At 39.5% G+C, this 20,643-nt stretch overlaps 1 protein-coding gene across 5 annotated transcripts in view; it reads left to right on the top strand.

Annotated features, from left to right (window-relative positions):
• The window catches only part of SGCD (sarcoglycan delta), a 1,108,732-nt gene extending 1,092,257 nt beyond the window's left edge, over positions 1-16,475 (top strand). For all 5 annotated transcript variants that reach the window (XM_061424150.1, XM_061424148.1, XM_061424147.1 and 2 more), the window contains 2 exons: positions 6,471-6,594; positions 7,955-16,475. In XM_061424150.1, coding sequence (XP_061280134.1) covers positions 6,471-6,594; positions 7,955-8,128 — 298 coding nt within the window. In that variant the 3' untranslated portion in view covers positions 8,129-16,475. The remainder of the gene's footprint in view (positions 1-6,470; positions 6,595-7,954) is intronic.
• Positions 16,476-20,643: the final 4,168 nt, after the last annotated feature.

The following is a 20,643-nucleotide window of genomic DNA, read 5'->3' on the forward strand; positions in this document are numbered from 1 at the left end:
GAGTTTGCTCAAACTCAGTCCATTGAGTTGGTGATGCCATCCAACCATCTCATCTTCTGTTGTCCCCTTCTCCTCCTGCTTTATTTACCTAGGTGTTAACTATAAGATCAACATATCGAAAACAACAAACAAAAACCTGAATCTCAATACAATAGGAAAAAGAAGTAAGTGTAAGAGAAGTAATTTTTAACCAAAATATCATTTTCAGTAGCCACAAGAGATATGTTGAATCCACATAGGAAAAAAATGTCTAACTGTATTGAAATACATCCAAGAAAACTTAGTAGAGACAGATGAAATCATCATGGAGAGAACCTAAATCCAACCAAAATTCCAACAGGTCTTCCTTCATTTGATGCTGAAATTAGGTAGGTAGAATAAGAAAAGGAGTCCAGAAAGGCAGTGGCTAAAAGACAAGGAAGGGAAAAGACTCCGGCCCAATTTTGGCTCCTCTTTTTATGTGTTTTTTTTTCCTCCTCCCCCCTGGGCCTGCCTTATATAAATTGGGCTAGCCAGGAGTGCTATCTGTTTTATCTGAGGTCCTCACTCTGGTCCTCGGACCTTCCTTTCTTCTAGTTTTATGGGCTTTTCCCTTCCTTGTCTTTTAGCCACTGCCATTCTGGACTGCTTTTTCCTATTCTAACTACCTCACAGCTGTCTTAAAAAAGCAACGTAAGAGGACTTGTCTTATGAAATGTAAAGAATTTAAAAGTTGTAGTAAGTTAAAACCCTTAATTGTTATCACAGGGATAGATGAATAGAATAATGAAATAGACTAGAAAGACCCATAAGTGTCTGGCAACATCATTTATGAAAGAACTAAATATAGGCTTTTCAATATATGATGTTGAGATCCTTCACCAGTATCTGTTTTTACCCCCAACCTCAGACCATACCCAAACATGAATACCCAATGAATTAGAGACTTAGCAAAACATAAAAGTTTTAAAAATAATATTGAAGAACTTTATGGTTTCAGTGTAGGGAAGGATTTCTCAAATAAGACACAGAAAGCACAAATGCTAGAGGAAGAGATAATAAAATTTTGGGCATTAAAATATAAACCTTTGTTCACCCAAAGATGCTAAGCATAAAATGAAAAGATAAGCTACTGCCTCAAAAGAAGGAATTATCAACACATACCAATACATATCAACACAATACAATTATTTTTCAGAATACATAAAGCATGATTACAATTCACACAAAATCACAAAAACAAAGACATTTCACTGAAGAAGAGTCCCAAATGGCTTACCAGCAAATAAAAAGATGCTTAACTCCATTACTAAACTAGGAAATGCATATTTAAAAGACAATAGCATCCCATTTCACACTCATTTCATAATGAACAATATCAAATGCTAGCAAGAAATAGAATAAACTCTATACATTACTAGTGGGAAAATAATAAAGCTGTAGATAAGCATACCCTAGGAGCTAGCAATGTTACTCTTCACCTGTGTGTCCTAAAGAAAATTTACAAATAAACACGGGGATGCACATCAGAAATGACTTAGTAGAAAAAAAACTTGGGATCAATCAAAATGTCCAGCAAAAGGATGGACAATAAATCATGATGTGTGATTAACCCGAGGGAATCAAATAAATTACAGCTAGGCATGGCTGTTCCTCAGGAACAAACTGTTGAGGCCAAAAATAAATAAATCACTAAGTGGAATCATTCTGTGCATAAAGCTCAAAAACACATGATAGTGAATAATTCATCATGTAAGCAGGCAAATGTAGTAATGTAATAGTACAAAGAAAAGCAAGAAAACAGTAAGCAAAATTCATAGTACTAGTTACTCTTGAGAGAAGGAAATGGATAGAATTAGGAAAAGGAGCTCAGGGAATTACAAAGAATTTTTTTTTTCCTAAGTAGATGGTGAGTATACCTGGGTTGGAAAGATCCCCTGGAAGATGGCATGGCAACCCACTCCAGTTTTCTTGCCTGGATAATCCCATGGATGGAGGAGCCTGGCGGGCTAGAGTCCATTGGGTTGCAAAGAGTTGGAAATGACTGAGCAACTAAGCACACACACACACACACACACACACACACACACACACACACAAGATCTATGGCAATGTCATCCTTTTTACTATATTTATATTTGGAGAAATCTTTGCATCAATTCCAAAAGTTTAATGATTTGAAATAAATTTTTGTTTTCCACCAGTAGCCCTGGCAATAATAGGCCAGATTAGAATATCAGCTGCCTCCTGTTTAAAGCATCTCCATCACTTGACATCTATGATTGCTCAGAGACTAGTTTTCCTTCCAGCTTTCTTATGCGTCACTCACTGACATTACCTATCCAGTCTTTGTGGGCATCTGGTATGACAACGTTGTTTCAGAGTAGTGGTTCTCAAAGAGTGGTCCCCAAACTATCAGCTTCATCACCTGTGACTTGCCAATAGTGCAGGCATTCAGGTACCACCCTGAACCTAGAGTGTATAACCCAGGGGAGCCTGGCAGGGGATTCTGCTGCTCAAGTTTGAGAACCACTGTTCTGAACAGCACAGGCTAGCTTTAGGCCTCCTCTCCTAGACTTCCGTCTATTTTCAGGCTCTTTCAGTCCTCCCAGAGGAGTCACATTTGCTCCTATCCGGAGCTGTATTCATTTCAAAGAGCCGACAGGACCCTCAGTTGTCTTCACCACCTCCCAAATCAGGAGGAAGCCTCCCTCCATTTTCCCTGATCAATAACCAACTAAGCAGTAGAGTCATGGTTGTTAATCTATGGTCAGAAATTGACTGAAATCACTGCAAGAGTGCTTTATCTGCTCTGTGCAGGCCCTTCAGGGCTCTTGTAGGAGCTTTTGTCACACTGGAAGGATGTAACATGTGCACATACTATTAAGTTTGCCTGAACAATAAAGGATATTAAGATGGGGTTTGAAACACAAAGCCAGTTACCCTTTGGTCTCTGTGGCCAAGGAATTGCCATTTCTACCTTATTGGAGCCTTTGACTCTAGGAAGCAGAGTAGCCACGTTTCTCATCACTTCCAAAGCTGTGAGAGGGAAAGAGGCAGCGGTCATTTCTAAGTTCACTTCTCTGGCCTGGGAGCCCTCCTGCTGATTTCAAAGATGGTGAGAGTAAAGGGAATTCCTAAGCCTGTCTGAAAAGTCAAAGCTCCAGCTGATAAAGTTCTCCAGGCTCCAGACATGGTTTTTCTATCTTGAAAATTTCCCCTCAACTATCATTTTGTATCAGCCGTTCACCTTGAATAATATACAGCAAATAGGAACACATTCACTGTATCCTGAATTTGATGTCACTGATGTCAACCATTTCAGTAAGTTGTGAAAACCATTTAGGGTAGGAAATAAGTTTCCCTGTCACCTTACCCTTATTTACAGAGGTTGGTTTTGGAAATAAAAGTGCTAATTCCATGAAGAGAGGGTTGGCATTTACTTACAAAGCGTGGACACAGGAAAGAAGTCCAGTTTTCCTGGCACTGATATTATACACTGAACAACACACTTGGGTTTGAATCTTGGTTTTTCCCTTTTACTAGATGCACAACCTTAAGCAAGTCATTCACCTTAGTCTCCCTTGCTAGTACAACCAGGACTAAAGGAGTGCTGAAGGCATAGGATTTTGTCAGGATTAAATGAGATAACAGGCTTCCCAGGTGGTGTGATGGTCAAGAACCTGCCTGCTAATGCAGGAGATCCAGGTTCAATCCCTGGGTCAAGAAGATCCCCTAAAGTAAGAAATGGCACCCCACTCCAATATTCTTGCATGAAACATTCCATGGGCAGAGAAGCCTGGTAGGCTACAGCCCATGGGGCTCCAAAGAGTCGGACACAACTGAGCACACACATACCCAAAAGAGATAAACAGTATCAAACACGTCCCGCAGAGCCAATCACCTGGTAAGTATTCAATAAAGCATGGCTAAGGTTTGTGGCAAGAAATAACACTAACAAAATAGGTCAGACCAAGCTGTCAATGGTTGGATACATCCAGTAGCTCCTGTATTTTCTAAGAAACTTGCAAGGGTTTTGATAAGTGGCATATTCAGAACTGACTTCAGGAAGATATATTTGTGCATGAAGAACACTGGGAAAAAAAGGAGGACTTAGACACAAAACTTGTGAGGTTTCAGTAGTCCAGATTAGAGATGAACTAGTATATTGAGGACGGAGAAGTCATGAATTACTCTCAGGGCAGGAATAGAGACTCAGTTGTAAAGAATGGGCATGTGGACACAGCTGGGGCAGGAAAGGGTGGAACGATTTGGGAGAGTATTATTGACATATATACTACCACGTGTAAAATAAATAGCTAGTATCAAGTACAGGGAGTTCAGCTTGAAGCTCTGTGGTGACTTTAGAGGGGTGGGATGGGGAGTGGGTGGGTTCAAGAGGGAGGGCTATATGTATACATAAAGCTGATTCACTTCATTGTATAACAGAAATGAACAGAGCATTGTAAAGCAATTATACTCCAATTTTTTTTAAAAAGTTGAGTTAACCATTGTAATAAGGGAAGGAGAGAAGGTCAAAGGAAAGGGAAAGAGAGAAGATGGTTTGAGGACTGTATCCTGGGCAAGGTGGAGAAGTGCCATTGAGAAGATGGTGAACGAATGTGGAGGTGAGTAGGCAGTATTGTCAGAAGGGAAGTTTATGCCATGGGATAAATATTAGTGAAAACAGAAGGTTAGACAATGCTAGGATAAGGCGTATGAGTAAGCCAGACCTTACAGGAGAGAAGCAAAGAAAATGGCAGAAAACCATCGGCAGATTTTAGAAGTAAGCTATAGGAAGAGCTCGACTGAGTTGGATTAAGTCCTAGACAAGGCTGCACTGCAGGGACATCATTCTCTGCTGTTTTAGTGACAAGACCCCCCTTCCTTGCCCAGATGTTCTAGTGAGAAAAACCGCAGGCAAAAGAAGTCCGCCATAATTCAAGATGGATCCATACTCAGCTCAGCACCAACTTGGTGAAGATCTTGTGAGGAGGAAGGGATAGGATGGGGGATTTTTGCAACGCACAAAGGGGTGAGGTCACAAGGGAAAGGAGGACTGAAAGAGAAGCTCAAGCCAGTCCTTTCCAGAGGACTAGAGACTTCAGGGACCCAGACCTGGGAAATGGAGAAGAACCCTTTGTTGGTACCTGTGCAATATGGCTTGGAATCACTCAGGGTGGCACCCCACTGGTGCCTTGCTCTTCTCGCCACTTACTGATGCCCAAGAGAATGTGCCCTACCCATGGGGGCTGGTAGAAGCAAAACATGGAGTCAGCGGTTGGCAGAGAGAATGATGTGATGTTCCTTTTAAACATGTTCAAAGTGTTTGAAAATTAGGAGTGGAGAAATATAAATGCAGAAAATTGATCTGATTTAGAGTGGTTTGGTGGCCATTGCCGAGGGCTTTGCTTTCTAAGTTCAAATATTTTATTTGTAACAGGAAAGAGGATCTTCATTCAATTCAACTGGGTGATATACTGTTAAAATCTAGAATACTTAGAGGATGAGTTTTAGTTCATATTTTTTGCATAAAATAAGATAGGCAAAAAACTTTCTATGAAGCATTATCCTCTTTTTGCCAATAATTAGCACAGAGTGTGGCTGATTCTCCTTTCTCTCAACTTAATTTACATACAATAAAATTCACTGTTGGATAGTATAATTAGTCCAAACAGTTTCTATAAACACATGGAGGTACCTAACTACCATTGTAACCAAGACAGAGAACAGTTCTATCACCAAAAAAGCATCTACCCTTTATAGTTAAATCACCTCCCTCTCACTCCTAGCAACAACTTATCTATCCTGAGTCTTCTTTTGATAACTGCCTATTTGAGTAAGGCCTGAGATTTCTTTATGACTTGCAAGTGTCCTAACAACAGTCACAGCAGTAATAGTATTGATTAACACATATTAATCATACATTTCCAATGTGCCAGGCACCACTTGGAGCACTTTAGACATGAGGAAACTGAGGCTTTGAGAAATTTTGGAAAAGAGAGGAGGAAAGGACTTTCCAAGGACATACCATAGCAGCCCCATGGCTTGGGTCAATCATGTCCAACTCCTAGGTCTATTTTCTTAACCTCTACCTGTTCCCAGGAAGACACAGAAAGTAGGGCAAAATGGAGAGAATACCTACCAATTTCAGGAATCTCAGTTTAGACTTGAAACTGCCTTACTCTAGAGATAACTTCTGTAAAAATGTGGTTAATCGTGCTAATGAAGCAACAATTAACTAGGTGTAGGACGGAACAAAACTAGGATCCTGGAACACCTTCCTTACAATCTTTATGATGCTCAATGAAGAGAAGGCCCGGATACGCTATGTCCACCCTAATAAAGCTGATCAGGTGTGTGAAGCAAAGGTATAAGCACTTTCTCATCAGATACTGAAGTGTCACCTCAATGCTCAGAAGCATCAGCTTCCTCCTAAATTTACTAAGAGTGAAATGCGATCTCGACTCTTCGTCTTGTGTATATTTCAGGTTGGAGTCCCCGACCCGGTCTCTGGTGATGGAGGCCCCCAAAGGAGTAGAAATAAATGCAGAAGCTGGCAACATGGAAGCCACCTGCAGAACAGAGCTGAGACTGGAGTCCAAAGATGGAGAGGTAGGCGTGAGAGGGCCAGAAGCCCAGAGAGGCACAGCTCCAATGAGCCAACGAGTCTTCTAAGACACATCACTGCTTTGCCTCTGAAGTTGATCCTACAGTGTAACAGCAAAAAGCCAATCGGGAGGCTTTATTTCAGGATCACATATATTGAACAGCACAATTATAAGCCAAACCCACAACCCATACAAGTTATGACTCATTATTTGTAAAGTGCTGAGCTGATAGAACATATTACATAAACAGAATTATAAGGACAGCTGTAAAAATGAATGCTAATTCCAAACCCTCTCATCACCTTAAAATAGATTTAGTTGGCTGGTATAATTAAACTGTAAAACACACGAGACTATTTAAAGAGAGGCTTAGTTTACTTGTCGTCATTTTTAAGCGTATGCATCTACTTTTACCGAAAATGGAAAAGTAAGACCTAACAGCTATCCCAAATCAGAACAAGTCAAAACTTAGATAGGCAATGAGAGGCTAAGAGATGAGAGGCGGCAAATATTCATTCTCTTACCCCAATACAGTCTCACTTTGGTGAACAGAAGAGCTGCTTGTGTTTTTGCAAGCAAGGGAAGCCAAATCCCCAAAGAAAATACAATTCAAATGCAAACTTTTGAAAATGCCTTCATCCTATTCATAAGTGAATTTTTCTATTTAAGATTTTTTTAAAGAGGAAAAATGTGTTTTTAAAGCAAAACCCTATTCCACTTTCCATATCTCCTTAGAAGTTATCAGTCTCCACCTGCTTCTGTTCACTAAGCCCGACTTTTGATTGGTTTGGCATGTGCTATATTTGTTTTAACAGAGCAAGTCAGATAGAGCTTTCAGTTATCAAAACTGTCTCCACAGACAGCTGCAGACTCCAAACCACACACATTTAGAAGGAATGACTACATCACAGATGCAATTTATAGCTATCAGGATCTAGACGCTGGAAGGATCAATTATAATCCTGACATTTAAGCACGAAGTGCTGCATGTTCTTGAAGCCCCACCCCATACCTAAATGTATAGAGAGGCTGAGAATGTCAAAGAAAATAGTAAAGAATAGTAAAGAAAATTGTTACCCTACCATTTCCAAATTTACATCACTCTAGGAATCCGTTCACATTCCACATGATATACTATTACAAAATACTAATATAAACATGATTTTGCCAGTGCAACACTGTCTGACTAGAATACAAGCTTCTGGGAGGGAAGAGACTTGACCTGTCTTATTCATCCCTGAATTCCCAGCATCAATAATGCTGAGCACAGTAGGTGCTCGTTCGATTTCAACTGAACATTCTTATCCACTGTTTTGGAATGTCAAGAGGATAAGTGACTCTTCCTTCCTTTTTCCTCTCTTTAGATTAAGTTAGATGCTGCGAAAATCAAACTACCTAGACTGCCTCACGGATCCTATACGCCCACAGGAACGAGGCAGAAGGTGTTCGAGATCTGCGTCTGCGCCAACGGGAGGTTATTCCTGTCCCAGGCAGGAACCGGTTCCACCTGTCAGATAAACACAAGTGTCTGCCTGTGAGAGACCATCTGTGGTGGACTCTGCCGGCAGCATCCAGGCCTTTTTTGGCTTTAGACCCTGGCTGCCAGCTATTTTTACTAGAACACGGAAAGCCTATCAAAGACCTTGTGTGTATGTGCGTGCGTGCGTGCGTGTGTGTATGCGTGCGTGTGTTTGCGTGTGTGGGTGGATATAAATATATATAAATATATATAAATAAATATATATATCCTCTGTATAAAATGAGGTTTCAGTACAAAAGGAACCATGGGTGACCCTGTGATATCCACTGTCATTGCTCTCCCAACCCTGTCATGTACATGATAAAATCAAAACACTTATTTGGGCCTAATATTCTCCAGACCCTGCTGAACCACACAGTGTATCAACACTTACTGAATATTCCGCTACATGTTTGAGTAACAGCCTGTCTTTTCTTTTAGTGTCATCACAAGGCAGTGATGGCGGGAATTTGCAAGTCGCCCTCAGGGGCTAAGACCCTTCTAGTAAGACCCTTCTAAGACCCTTAGTTCCCTTTATGAGCTTCCACACAGCCAGCCATCCTCTCCCTCTTCAAGTCAAATGCCTCTAGAAGTCAGACAGAGGAACTCAGACTGGCTGTGCTACTTTGGCATCCAAATACACCCAGGCTTTCATGGTTGTGGAATTTGGAGGATGGATTTTAGCAAAGTTTGAATGACTCTCCCAACTCCTGCTAGCCTCCATCCTTCAAACTCACATATTATCCCACAGTCAAAACAGGAGCTGTAAATCAGCACAAAATAGGATAACAGCTGCTCCTCAGTCGGCTGGAAGCTACTCACTGGGCTGACAGACTAAGAATAAAAGACATAAACAGATATGTCTCTGTTTAAAGGGAAAAAAAAATGGCTCAAAATCTGTTACATCCTCACTTTTGACTTTTATCCAGCGGGCTCCTACCCAAAATGATCAGGTCAATCCAGATCCTTAAGAGTGGAATCCCCTACCCCCATGAGAAGCTATTTGGAGGTGGAAGTCAAAGAGTGGCATAGGGAACAGAATTATTTTTAAATATGTTTCTGGGGACTGGTAGGTAATTTAGAGGCATGCCTTTTATTTTTAAAGGCATGCACAAACTCTGCCTCCAATCTTCTTACAAAGTTTTTCAGTATTCGGATATTCATTTTCCTAAATTGACCGTTGTTTTCTCTAAGAACAGTGACCCAAGAATCACAGCCATGAAGTACCATGTGCCCCCAGGAATGTTCACTGAACATTACTCAAGAGTCAAGTGTCTTCCTTAGAATCGCTCTGTCCCCTGGTGCCCAGTGGTCCCTGCTCCCCTGCATATGGCAGCAGCTCCCTAATTCCCGCCATCAGCTACCTCCCATCACCCCACTTTCATCATCACGCTCCAGGGTCACCCTGGCCAGCTCTTGTGCTGGGACAGGAGATTACACCGTCTCTGTTCAAAGAGGGGGAAATGTGCCTGTGCCTTACGTCAATGCACTCAGCAAGGAGAAGCACATCCTGTTTATCTTGTTGTTACCTGTAGTTTATTTTGGGTGATTGGAGGGAAAGGGTAAAATAATGACCGGGCATCTTAAAAGCTGGTAGACAAACCAAGTGGCTGACAGATGTGGACTCCGAGGAGCCCGGAAGGGAGACATAACTGGTTTCTACCTCCCTGGATGCCACTTGGCAAGCAGGGGCCCCACAATCCTAAATGAAGTCGTATTTGTAGGCCTGAATGGCATTTGTTTTTTCCTCAACAGGGTTCTACTTTTTCTTACTTCACAAGCAGAGGTGACATTTGCCATAGAAAATGAATAAGAGGTTTGGTATTTTTGAGATGACACTCAAGCATCGGGAGGCTGAGATTGCACACGTCGGGGGTAAAAACAAACCGTGTGTTGCTTGGTCACTTAGCAGTTGGGGGAGGAAGGATGGTTCTAGCTTGACCAGTGGCTCTGCTGGCTTCTGGACCCCGGGCTCCCTCCAGTCACTCCTGATCAATGTCCATACAGAAGAACTGGGTTGCTCAATGGTGAGACCATATGATTGCTTATTTTTCAGCATTAGGGTCTAAAAGAAAATGGTAAAAAAAAAAAAAAAAAAAAATCCAGTTGCTCTGGCTCAGTACTATTTATATCATGTAGAATCACACTGCCAGAATCTGCATGTACCATATCCAGGGTTATTCCAAGCCAAGAAAGGCCCTCCTTGGCAACTCGGAGCATCTACCCCATATCTTTCAGATCAACAGTAGTTATGAGGTCCTTTGTGGCTACATACCTGAAAGCAAAGGGTTTTTGTGTTTTGTTGTTTTTTTTTTAACAGAGACCATCTTTGCATTTTGTCATCTCAAGTACCTGTTCTAAGGATGACAAAGAAACAGAAGGTTCACTGAGCTCTTTCATCTAATTTTGTTCTAATTGTTAAATGAAAAGTCTGAGAGGAGCACCTTGGGAATTTTATGCCAATAAAAAAGAGTGGTGTGATCCCATTTGCAAAATTTAATCCTAAAGGTACTCAGATCACAAATAGAATAAAAAGAATAATAGCAACCAAGAATAGAAATCAAGCACCTATGGGGACAGACATGATATAAAATTCTGATTTTCATTTGTGCTAAATGACTACAATATAGGTAATGAGCAGGAAGTTTGGCATGGATTAAATTATGTATTTCAGTTCAGACTTTAGAATTCGGTAAATGCATATTAAGTCCTCAATGTACATTTTTTCCCCTAACTTCCTCTATGTCCCTGATCATGACAAAACTGAATTCTGGAAAAAGAAATCTCTTTTACATTAAAATCTGATAATTTTAATTTATAACAATGAAATGCTTTCTGATCTTTATATACAGTATCTTCTAGACAATCACATCTCTCAGAATATTAAGCAGTGGGTAGCATAATGAAGAGCTTAAGTGAATTTTCAATATTCTAGAAGTTCTAGTATTTTAATATTTTTCAGGAAAGTTTCACCTCCAAATGTTTAGCACCTAGTTTATTGGATATCTGCTAATAAGTTGTTAAAGTTGAGTCTTAAGAAATGATTAGTACGAAGGAGGTTTTCAAAAGCCTTTTTGGTGTCATCAGTCTAGGTGGAAACTTGATATGAAGCTTTATCTTTCTGTTACCAAGAGATAGAACCTATAAACTTGAACTGGCTTTTAACTTCATTTAGGTCAGTTTCCCTTGGTTGATTCTCATTCTATGTCCAGCACCACAGACCAAAGATTGCTTGAGTCTTGACTCTAGCACAGGGTCAACAAACTCTGGTCCCCAAGCCAAATGGGACTCATCATCTGTTTTTGTAAATAAAGTTTTATTTTAACACAGCCACATCCATCCACTTACATGTTATAGATAGCTGATTGCATACTGGACCAGCAGGGTTGGGTATCTGTGCCAGAAACCTCATGGCCCAGTTACTCGTGACACAGTTACTAATTGGTTTTTCAGTAAAAGTTTGCTGACACCTGGCATAGAGGTCATGTGTAGTCTCAACTGTGTCGGACACAGCAGGAGAGAAAGCAGCTGATAGCGGTACATTTCCAGGCATGCTTGGGAATATAAATATATGGTTATAGAACAGATGTTCCACCTTCCATTGCACATAAAAGATATCCACTTGTCTAAGAAACACAGGCTCACAGGATTCTTGGGAAGACGGAAGATGGAATTAGGGAAGGGTTGAGTGAAAGAGGAAAGCTGTGATCCTCCAAAAAGTTTTCCTAGGATCCTTAATATATAGGGCTTCCTTGGGTCAGCATCATCATGTGACATGAAGTGCAGCAGGGGTCCTTTGATTTATATCTAGAATCTCTTTCCTGAAGAGACTATTTCTGCAGTCTCTGCTTAGAGGTTTCTATCTCACCTTCTCATATTCCAGAAAGACGCCCATTCCATGGTCCTCTGAAGAATATTTTTGACCCAACACATCGTTTTGGCATCCATCACCTCAATTATTCACACCCACAGCAGACTTGCTCTCTTATGACTACATCAGGCCTGAAGAGTTGGCAGGACCAATAAATAATTAGAAATATTCAAAGAACTATCTTAAAATATGTAAGAAGAAAAAATATAAAATTATTTCATGAAGCTACTGCTGGAGAATTGGAGGTCAGGGGGAAAGGCTGCCTTGATGTTGTCTCCAAGGATCTGGCTCTTTGTTCTCTGGTGTAATAGAAGTAAAGGAAAGACCTACTTTGAATTCCAAAATCTCTGCCTCTGCATGGTAAGGCAGGTTCCTCCCAGAGATTTCTCCCTTCAGTCAGCACCCCTATTGCTAATCCAGGACTTCATATTCAATATTGTTAAAGTAGCACCAGTTATGAATGATTCTTTGTAAGTAGTAGTATTCCTGTTAGGGAAAGAACGGTGTTTATTTTTTTACCCACCATTTACCAGACCCTAATCGACATTAGTTAAAGGAGTTCTTCAGCATTTTATCTGGATTCAACTGAGAGGATTAAACTGGCCTTCACAGGAGCAGCTACGTGAGAATATCTTGATTTATTTTAGGCAAAAGGTAGCCTGATGTTTGAACCAAGGAAGTAAACAGATCCATTTAAGCACTAGATCCTTATTTTTTTAAGGCTCTCTGAAAGGTGAAAATCCCGTTTAAGTAGGTTGTAAACATGACCCCTTTTCTCTATTTCTCTTGCTCTGAGAAATCTTAGGCACAAAAAGAATAACAAAGCAGTTCCTGGAATGGAACATTTGCATGGTGCCCCAGTAGCAGGTAGAGGGGAAAAGTCATAATAAAAGAAACAACCTTAGAAAACAGGCCTTTTATCTCAAAGATAAAATGTCTCTCTTTTGGTCTTTCATCACTTTTTCCTCAGTGGAAGGCTCCCCCTAGTCCCAACATATTTCCATTAAAATAGTCAAAGCTACTGCACTGGGGTGTCAGATGCATCTCTTTCTTTGTGGTAATCAGAATTTCAAATTACACAGTTGCCTCTGAATTTCTCATTCACAAAGCTAAACCACTGATAAGAGATAAAGCGCTCTGAAGCCCGCTGCTTCAGCCAGCACAGCACACCGCACACATTAGCACTTTCAAAAGCAATGTGATTTCTATGGTTCTTAAAAGCTTTCTTCATAATGGAGTCCTTGAAATTTCTCAAGACAGGTCTGAATGGCAAAGGGAAAAGAATTATTTGTGGGAGGTCCTCGTTTTGAGTATTGTTAGAGCACAAGAATAAAAGAAAACATCCCCCTGGGGGTGACCCATGATCTATGGGCTATTTTCTTTGGTTTTATCCTACCCCACATCTTCTTCTTTTTAGGTACTGAGTAGGATATTAGCATCTTCCCCTGAAACAAAGAGCAGTTCAAAGGATGCAACAAGAGGTGTGATGTCAGAACAGTATTAAGGATGTTAACCAAACCCATCAGTAAATAGTCCCAAACATACCAACAGCAATGCTGACTTCCTAACTTCTGCCCAACAAGTGGTGATCAGTTCCACCTCCAGGAGGTTTTCAACTGAACAAAGGAAAACACTATCAACAGGAAGTATTTTTAGAGTTCAAATCCAGCTGTCGCAAGGGGAAACCAGAATAGTATTCCAAAACACCCCGTTAGGCACGTAGACACCCTCACTAGACAGTGAAGGGATTTTGCTCCATCACTGAACATGACCTAAAGTCAGACAGTAAAACAAGCTGACCTCTTTCAGACAAGAGAGAAGACCTGTCTTACCTAAAATCTATTCTGCACTCCTAGACTCATCTGGTAATCCCATTTCTTTATTGTCTTCACAGCCTAATTCTATATTTGCATTATTTTGGTGAAATCAGAGACAGCCCAGATTTCCTAAATCCCAAGTTGACCCATAGGTTACAAAGGAGCAGTATAGCAAAGTACTGTCTGAGGGCAAAAGATATTTGATGACCAAGAAGACACTGATGCTTCTTTAGTCTCCATATTTATATAATTCACGAAGTCCTAACTTTTGGGGGGATGTCATAGTTTCTTTTGAGGATCTGAGCAAGTTGTGAACCTTCTTCTCAAATCACACCCATGACTCTTACATAAGGTCAGAGAGGTCTCCTTGGACCCACAGCCTATCCTAAAACATGGCAAGAGCTGGGTTCTATTTCTCCAATTATAATGATAATTTTTATGAACTAGTATTCATTGAGCACTGTGTGCTAGCCACTGTGCTGAGTTTTTTATATGCATCCACTTATTTCATCCTCAAAACAATCCTTTGAGTTTGGTTCCATTATAGTTCCAATCTACAGATGTGGAAACTGAGGCTTAGAAAGGCTGGGAAACTTGCTCAAAGTCCCTAGTTAGAAAAGGGCACAGCGGGAATGCGGGTCTAACTCCAGACCACTATGCTGTGAAGTCACCAACAGGTCAAGCTATTTGTCAAGCTGTTAAGAAATGTCTCCTACCAGTTTTTAAACTAGTCCTTCTTGTGTGGATGAGACTATAAAACTGTATCTCCTTTCTTTCTATCTTATGAGTGACAGCATCCAGCACTGAAAGAGAGATACCTATGGTAAAAATATAGAAGATCTAAGTAACAGAATCTGGTACCAAAAAAAACACCAAATAGTTTGCTTTATGATTCTTATTAAATCAGGCTCCTTCTTCTTATAAACTCAAAGATGCCTGGGTTGTCAGCCTTACATTTAAGAATTAAACTTTAATCCTCAATGATCTATAGTTGAGACTACACAAATAAGCATTTCTGCTCACACAACTCTCCTTCCCCTGTATTTCACTTCAAAAGACAAATGTCTTATTTTAGGTGAGCTCTTTGATACCAGTTGGCTATCATTCTTCCCTACATTTAGCTGTGGCAAGACTCCAGGAGAGAATCAAATAGAAAGGAATTCAACTGTCTGTATTTCCCTACAAGAAAATAAGACTGGCAAGAATTCAGTTAGCACCAGGTGTTCAGGACCAAGCTGGCCCCTTTGGCTGGGATAATGGTTCGAGTCTCACACCCCGTACCTGGTCAGTCATCACTAATGGTCCATAACCCCACATACCCCATGAGCAGAATTTTTCTTACCAAAGCACTCAGGCCATCATTGCCGATTGATCTGAGTTGGAAAGGGGACCCACCTGCCAATTCTTGTTGCAACAGCGGCACACTTTAACCCTGAACCTGTACAGCTGACACCAGTGTCCTAGATTCAGCAAAGAGGTTGGTGGCATTCCATTGACTAAGGGAGCAGATGAGTGCATCTGAAGTTCCTTATAACATCGTGACTTTGGGGCACTTTCATTTTCTAAGCCAAGGGATCAGGGTTTGATCTCTAAGAGTTCAAAGACTTAAAATCATTTTGAAGAATTAACTCAGCCAGGGACAATCGGAACAGGTTAAACTGGTATGCCCTTGTGCAGCTCCTATTAGCCTGCCCCTACCCAGAGCTTTGCAGTGGCACAGTGGCAGAGGGTGGGTCTGTCCTGCTTTTTCTGTGTTTTCTCCACATCACATGTCTGACCCCTGGAGGGCTACAGACAGAGCCTCTCATTGCTCCTAACACAGTCAATCCCAGTGCTAACCAGGGTCCTGTCGTGCTCCTGTGGCTCTGCCACCTCTTAAACCTTAGTAAAGGGATGAACTAAAAATGTCAAATATCCTATTTTAGGGTAAGTCATTCAGGGATTTTCTTTTACTGATGTATGTGTCCAAACAGCAAATTAGGAAAAGGTATCTTCAAAGGGTCTCATGGAACTAACATCACCAGAGCCAGCAGTCAAGTTCCCTAGCAGACACAGGAGATCTTGGCAAAGTAGAAGGAAGAGTCTGCAAACCTGAATTTGGGATGGACACAAAACTAACCTAATTTATAGGTAGTGTTTGGTGAGGCAGTAATAGAGTTTGCCATCTGTTAACCGCCTACCCAGTCAAGTTTCTCTCTTTTTGAGGCCACATTAAAGCAGAGGAACACTTCTTTAGGAGATCAGGTTTGAGAAAGGAAAAGCAGGGAACCATCCATCACTATGCTGGCTAAACCCACTCCTGGAGAAGCCAGATTCTGGTGCTTTCACAGTAAAGATAAGGTCATAAAAGTCCTATTTGCTTGGAGATTTTGAAAAAGGAACCCCATTTCCTTAAGCAATTGAGTTCAGCCTTTGGATTATTTTTTTTAAACTTGTTTTTTTTTGTTTTTCTCTCGATTTGGGTGTGATGTAAGAAGAGCTTTTTAGTTTTGTTTTGAATAACATCAATCCTTGCACACTCTATGCAAAAATTTTGTAAGCATTGCAATAATGCTATGAATTACAAGGAACTATTTTAACTTTATTACACTTTCTGTATAAAAAATTTGTATTTAATATTATTTCAACTGCAGTCTTGTAAAATATATTAATAAAAATAATGATTGGTAAGAAGGAAAGCACCCTTGTCCACTTCTTTAGGGAATTCCACTTGCACAGTTGATAAAACAGTTACTCCTGTTGACTCTGCCACAGAAATAAATTTTAAGGTTAACTTCTCTTCTTCTCTTTGATCAGTGGCCTAACATGTTATTAAGTCATTTTTGTTTTTAGGAAGAGATTCACACAGGCTGCTTTTTGAAAGAGAGCTTAATATAAGGTAACACCTGCCTAGAACTGGGGAGTCCCCAGGACCTGGAGAAGGTAAGGGAACAGCCATCCTCTACCATTTTCCTAAAGACCTGGACAGGCTCCTTCTGCTGTAGTTTACCACTCCTATCCCTAAATCAGTGAAGAAGCCAGTCTGCTTGATCTGCATTTTTAATCAGGATACCTTAGCATTCCTGGTCAGCCTATGGATCAGCCACCTGTAAGCCAGTTGCCCATCCCTGGTCCAATTTTTATCCTTTTCCACAGAATACCCTAACCCTGCTTCCCAAATGGGGACAACGTATGACAGAAGGCTATCATGGCATCACACACCACAGTCAATCCTCCGTTTCAGCATCTCACTCTCCTGGCCTGCCAGAGTACCACATTTTTGAACATACTATTCTATCCACCTTGGAAGGTGGTGCCCTTCCAAGTCGCACCACCCTATCACAGATTTCATCCTTCAGGATCCCATCCCCATGTCATCTTTTCTCTGCCCTTATCATTCTGAAGCCCCCTGTTAATTTGTTCTAATTTATTTCATAATCCTATGTTGTATTGTGATTTACCTATCAGCTTGAGACCCTAGAATGCTTATATTCATTTTTAAAGTTTATAATGGAGTAATGACATATGAATAGATTCTCACAATTACATGTTAAGGTAGAGAGGTCATTTTCTCATCTAGAAAATCTAAGACTAATTTATTTTACATATCCAATACATGACAGAACCCATATGCATTCCCCATTATACTTTCATCATAGGTTACACCTCCCGTCAAATTAAGCTCCTGACTACAAATGATGCTGAAGCAACACTGCAGAATCCTCAAAAGGTAAAATGCTACAGGGAAAATTTTTCTCACAAGTGGGGTGCAGTAATTTTAGTACATGGTTTCCTTTTTGGGGAAAACTTACCAAAGAAACCTAAATCAAAGAGAATGAAGTCAGAGAAGTCACCATTCAAGATGCATTGGTGAAAAACATGTTGAAGCATGGCTAAAATGATAAGGAAACACTAATGAGAGTGAAAGGCTATTACTGGTGACTTGAACTAATTGACATGATTGCTAATACAAAATTACAAAACAGATGAAATACTGAGTAGCTAAAAAGAGTTCTATTCATTTTCCTTCACAGAAGGAACTCTTTTAAAGTGGCAAATAGGTATAAAACAGCAACTTTTACATTTCCTCCAACTTGACTCCTTTGAAAAAGATGTAAAAACTCTGTAGTTCAGTTAGCCACCAAGCCCCACTTTACCCAAGGAAAAGAGTCCTGGGTACAGAGTCAGAGAATGGGAGTCAGTGCAGAGAAATACATACATTTCAGGGAGAAAACCTGTGAATAGCATGTATGAATTTGCTTCTCCAATTAAGTTCAATGACAGGCTAATTTTAGTCTGTGCATGCTAATTTTAATTATCCTCAATAACACCAAATATTTGGTGTTTGGATCAGTTTACAGCCCCCACTAAAGACCCTCCTGACCCATCAATGGAGAAACGAGATCTGCTTTGAGACTCCCTGGCACAAGCAATTAAACATAATAATAGAATCCTTGTGAGATTATTTCAAGGAAAAACTTAGAATGTAAAATGGGTAGATACAATATGAGAATACAATCTTCCAAATTATGGTATATTTTAATTGAAAGTAAGCATTTTGGAATGGCAAAGTTGAGGACAGCAGATATTAAATCAAGGTAGAAACTGTAACATGAAATCATCTAATCTATTAAAAGACTAAGTCAAGAACTGCACTTAAAAACTTGGTGGGCAAAATTAACCTATAAAACTTAAATAAAAAGAAAATATTTTACAGTAGACTTCATGGTAAGAAGTATTAGGAGAACTTAATTAATGATGATATATAATGATAAAGTTCCTGTCTTGCTGACTATATATAATTAAACCATTATGCTGAACAGGAAAGTAACAAAAACCCCAAATCCACAACTTTGAGGTATAAGAATAAGGAAAATAATTGACAAATATAATTGTTCTCTATAACTTACAAATTGGAAAACTGTTATACATACAAAACACATACACTCCCCTAAGCATGTCATCAAAAAAACTTCCCTTTGACTGTCCCATGATCATATAAAATAAATATAATCTGTAAATGAAAACATTAAAAAAAACTCTTCAGTCTATATACTCTGAAAGTAGAAATGGATGGTATATTTAACATAAAACCCTAGGAATTTCAGATTGAAATATATTTTCCTAACTAATTAGTGATTAGCCTAGTTAAAGAATGAAAAACTCTACAAAGTATGCTGTTTGGCCAAAGCAGTCTTCTGGCATGATAAAAGCATTTAAACTTATCATAGGGAATGAATAAACAAAGCATTCAACTTAAGATTTCAAAATAATCAACAAAAGAACAAATATAAATAATAAACATAAGTTGGCATAAATAATTCTAAATTCCGCCAAGGAAGCCCTATTAATAATTCTAAATTTTACATCTTACTAAGTAGAAAACAAAAACCTAAGACAAAACTGCTAAATATTGAAAAACATGAAAGCAAGCTTAAGAGATATGTAAAAGTTTACATGCTATAGTGACATGCTATTCTAAGAAAAATAGAAAACCCCAGTCGTGTACAATTTTAAAAATCAGCTCAAATTTAAAAAGTTAAAGTTAGTGCTTGTTTCTTAAATAAAAATGAAATAGTTTTGCTTAGGAAATTCTATCCAAGACATATTTTTCTGATATTAACTCATATATTTTACATATAATGTATATGCATAAACATTCATAAATTTATGCATAAAGAAAAACTACCATAGATTTGGTGTAACCTATGCTTAAAAATGTAGAAATTTTGGAGAGATAAATATAAAATTAAGAGACCAACTCTTAGCTGAACAGACTAAAATTGATATTTTTTATCTCCAACTTATTTTACACGTTTAACAAAATTCCAATCAAAATCCTAACAGAAATTTTCTTGAAAGTAAAAATAATTCTAAATTTTATCAGGCAAAATAATTTTTTTTTAAAGTCAAGGAACATTGCATACAAAAAGTCACTAAAATGATGCAAACTAACAGGCTATTTAAAAGCACAAAATAGCAGTGATGAAGATAGCCATATTTCAAAAACAAAAAGAAAGATCATTGCATTTGGCATTATTTCCCTACCAAGAAAATACCCTCTCCTTTCTTCATCCTGGCTTACCCCAGCTCACCTTCTAAGACCTGGCTCAGACATCGTCCCTCTCAGAAGGTTTCTCTGACTTGCTTCTCGGTGGAGTAAGTAGCCCCTTGTACCCTCAGGGAACTCTGAACAAACCTCTATCAAGGCCTCCCTTGTACCAAAGCAACCTGTCAATTCTTCTACTCATGCCATGAGAATGAGAGCTCAAGAACAAAGGCACGGCCTCCTCAGCAATTTACCACCTAAGCCCAACCAAGTGTCAGGTACCTAAACAGAAATGGTCAAACAGACCAGAAAACTCAGAAATAGACTCAAGTGAATTTGTGAATCTGTTTTATATCAATGTATCACTTCAATCTACTCTTTATTCTTAAGCACTCCAAAACAGAGAGCAAGAACAAGATGGTGACTTCTGCACTCAACATACAAGTGAGCAGCCTTGACAATGAAATAAATAGCTGCAGATATGAAATACTAATAAGGTGCCAGGAAACAGGTAGCTGGAATGCCATTACAAACCAATAGAAAAAGTACTATTTGATTGTTACTAGGGAAACCGATCAGCAATTGTTTTGGTGAGGGGAGGGAGGGGAAGTTGCAGATTCACCCCCTAAAATACCTCAGAGTTAAATATCTTTATTCATCTAGTATCAACTGAATCTTTATTCTCCTCTAAATGAGTAACACACACTCCTTTCTCTCGACTATCTCAAGAGTCTAGCAGGATAAACAGAGATCTAAAAAGGCCAACTACCACATAATATGTAAAAGATAGAAATAATAGGAAACTGACAAGCAACCAA

Source organism: Bos javanicus, chromosome 7 (genome assembly GCF_032452875.1).
Source record: "Bos javanicus breed banteng chromosome 7, ARS-OSU_banteng_1.0, whole genome shotgun sequence".
Lineage (NCBI taxonomy): Eukaryota > Metazoa > Chordata > Mammalia > Artiodactyla > Bovidae > Bos > Bos javanicus.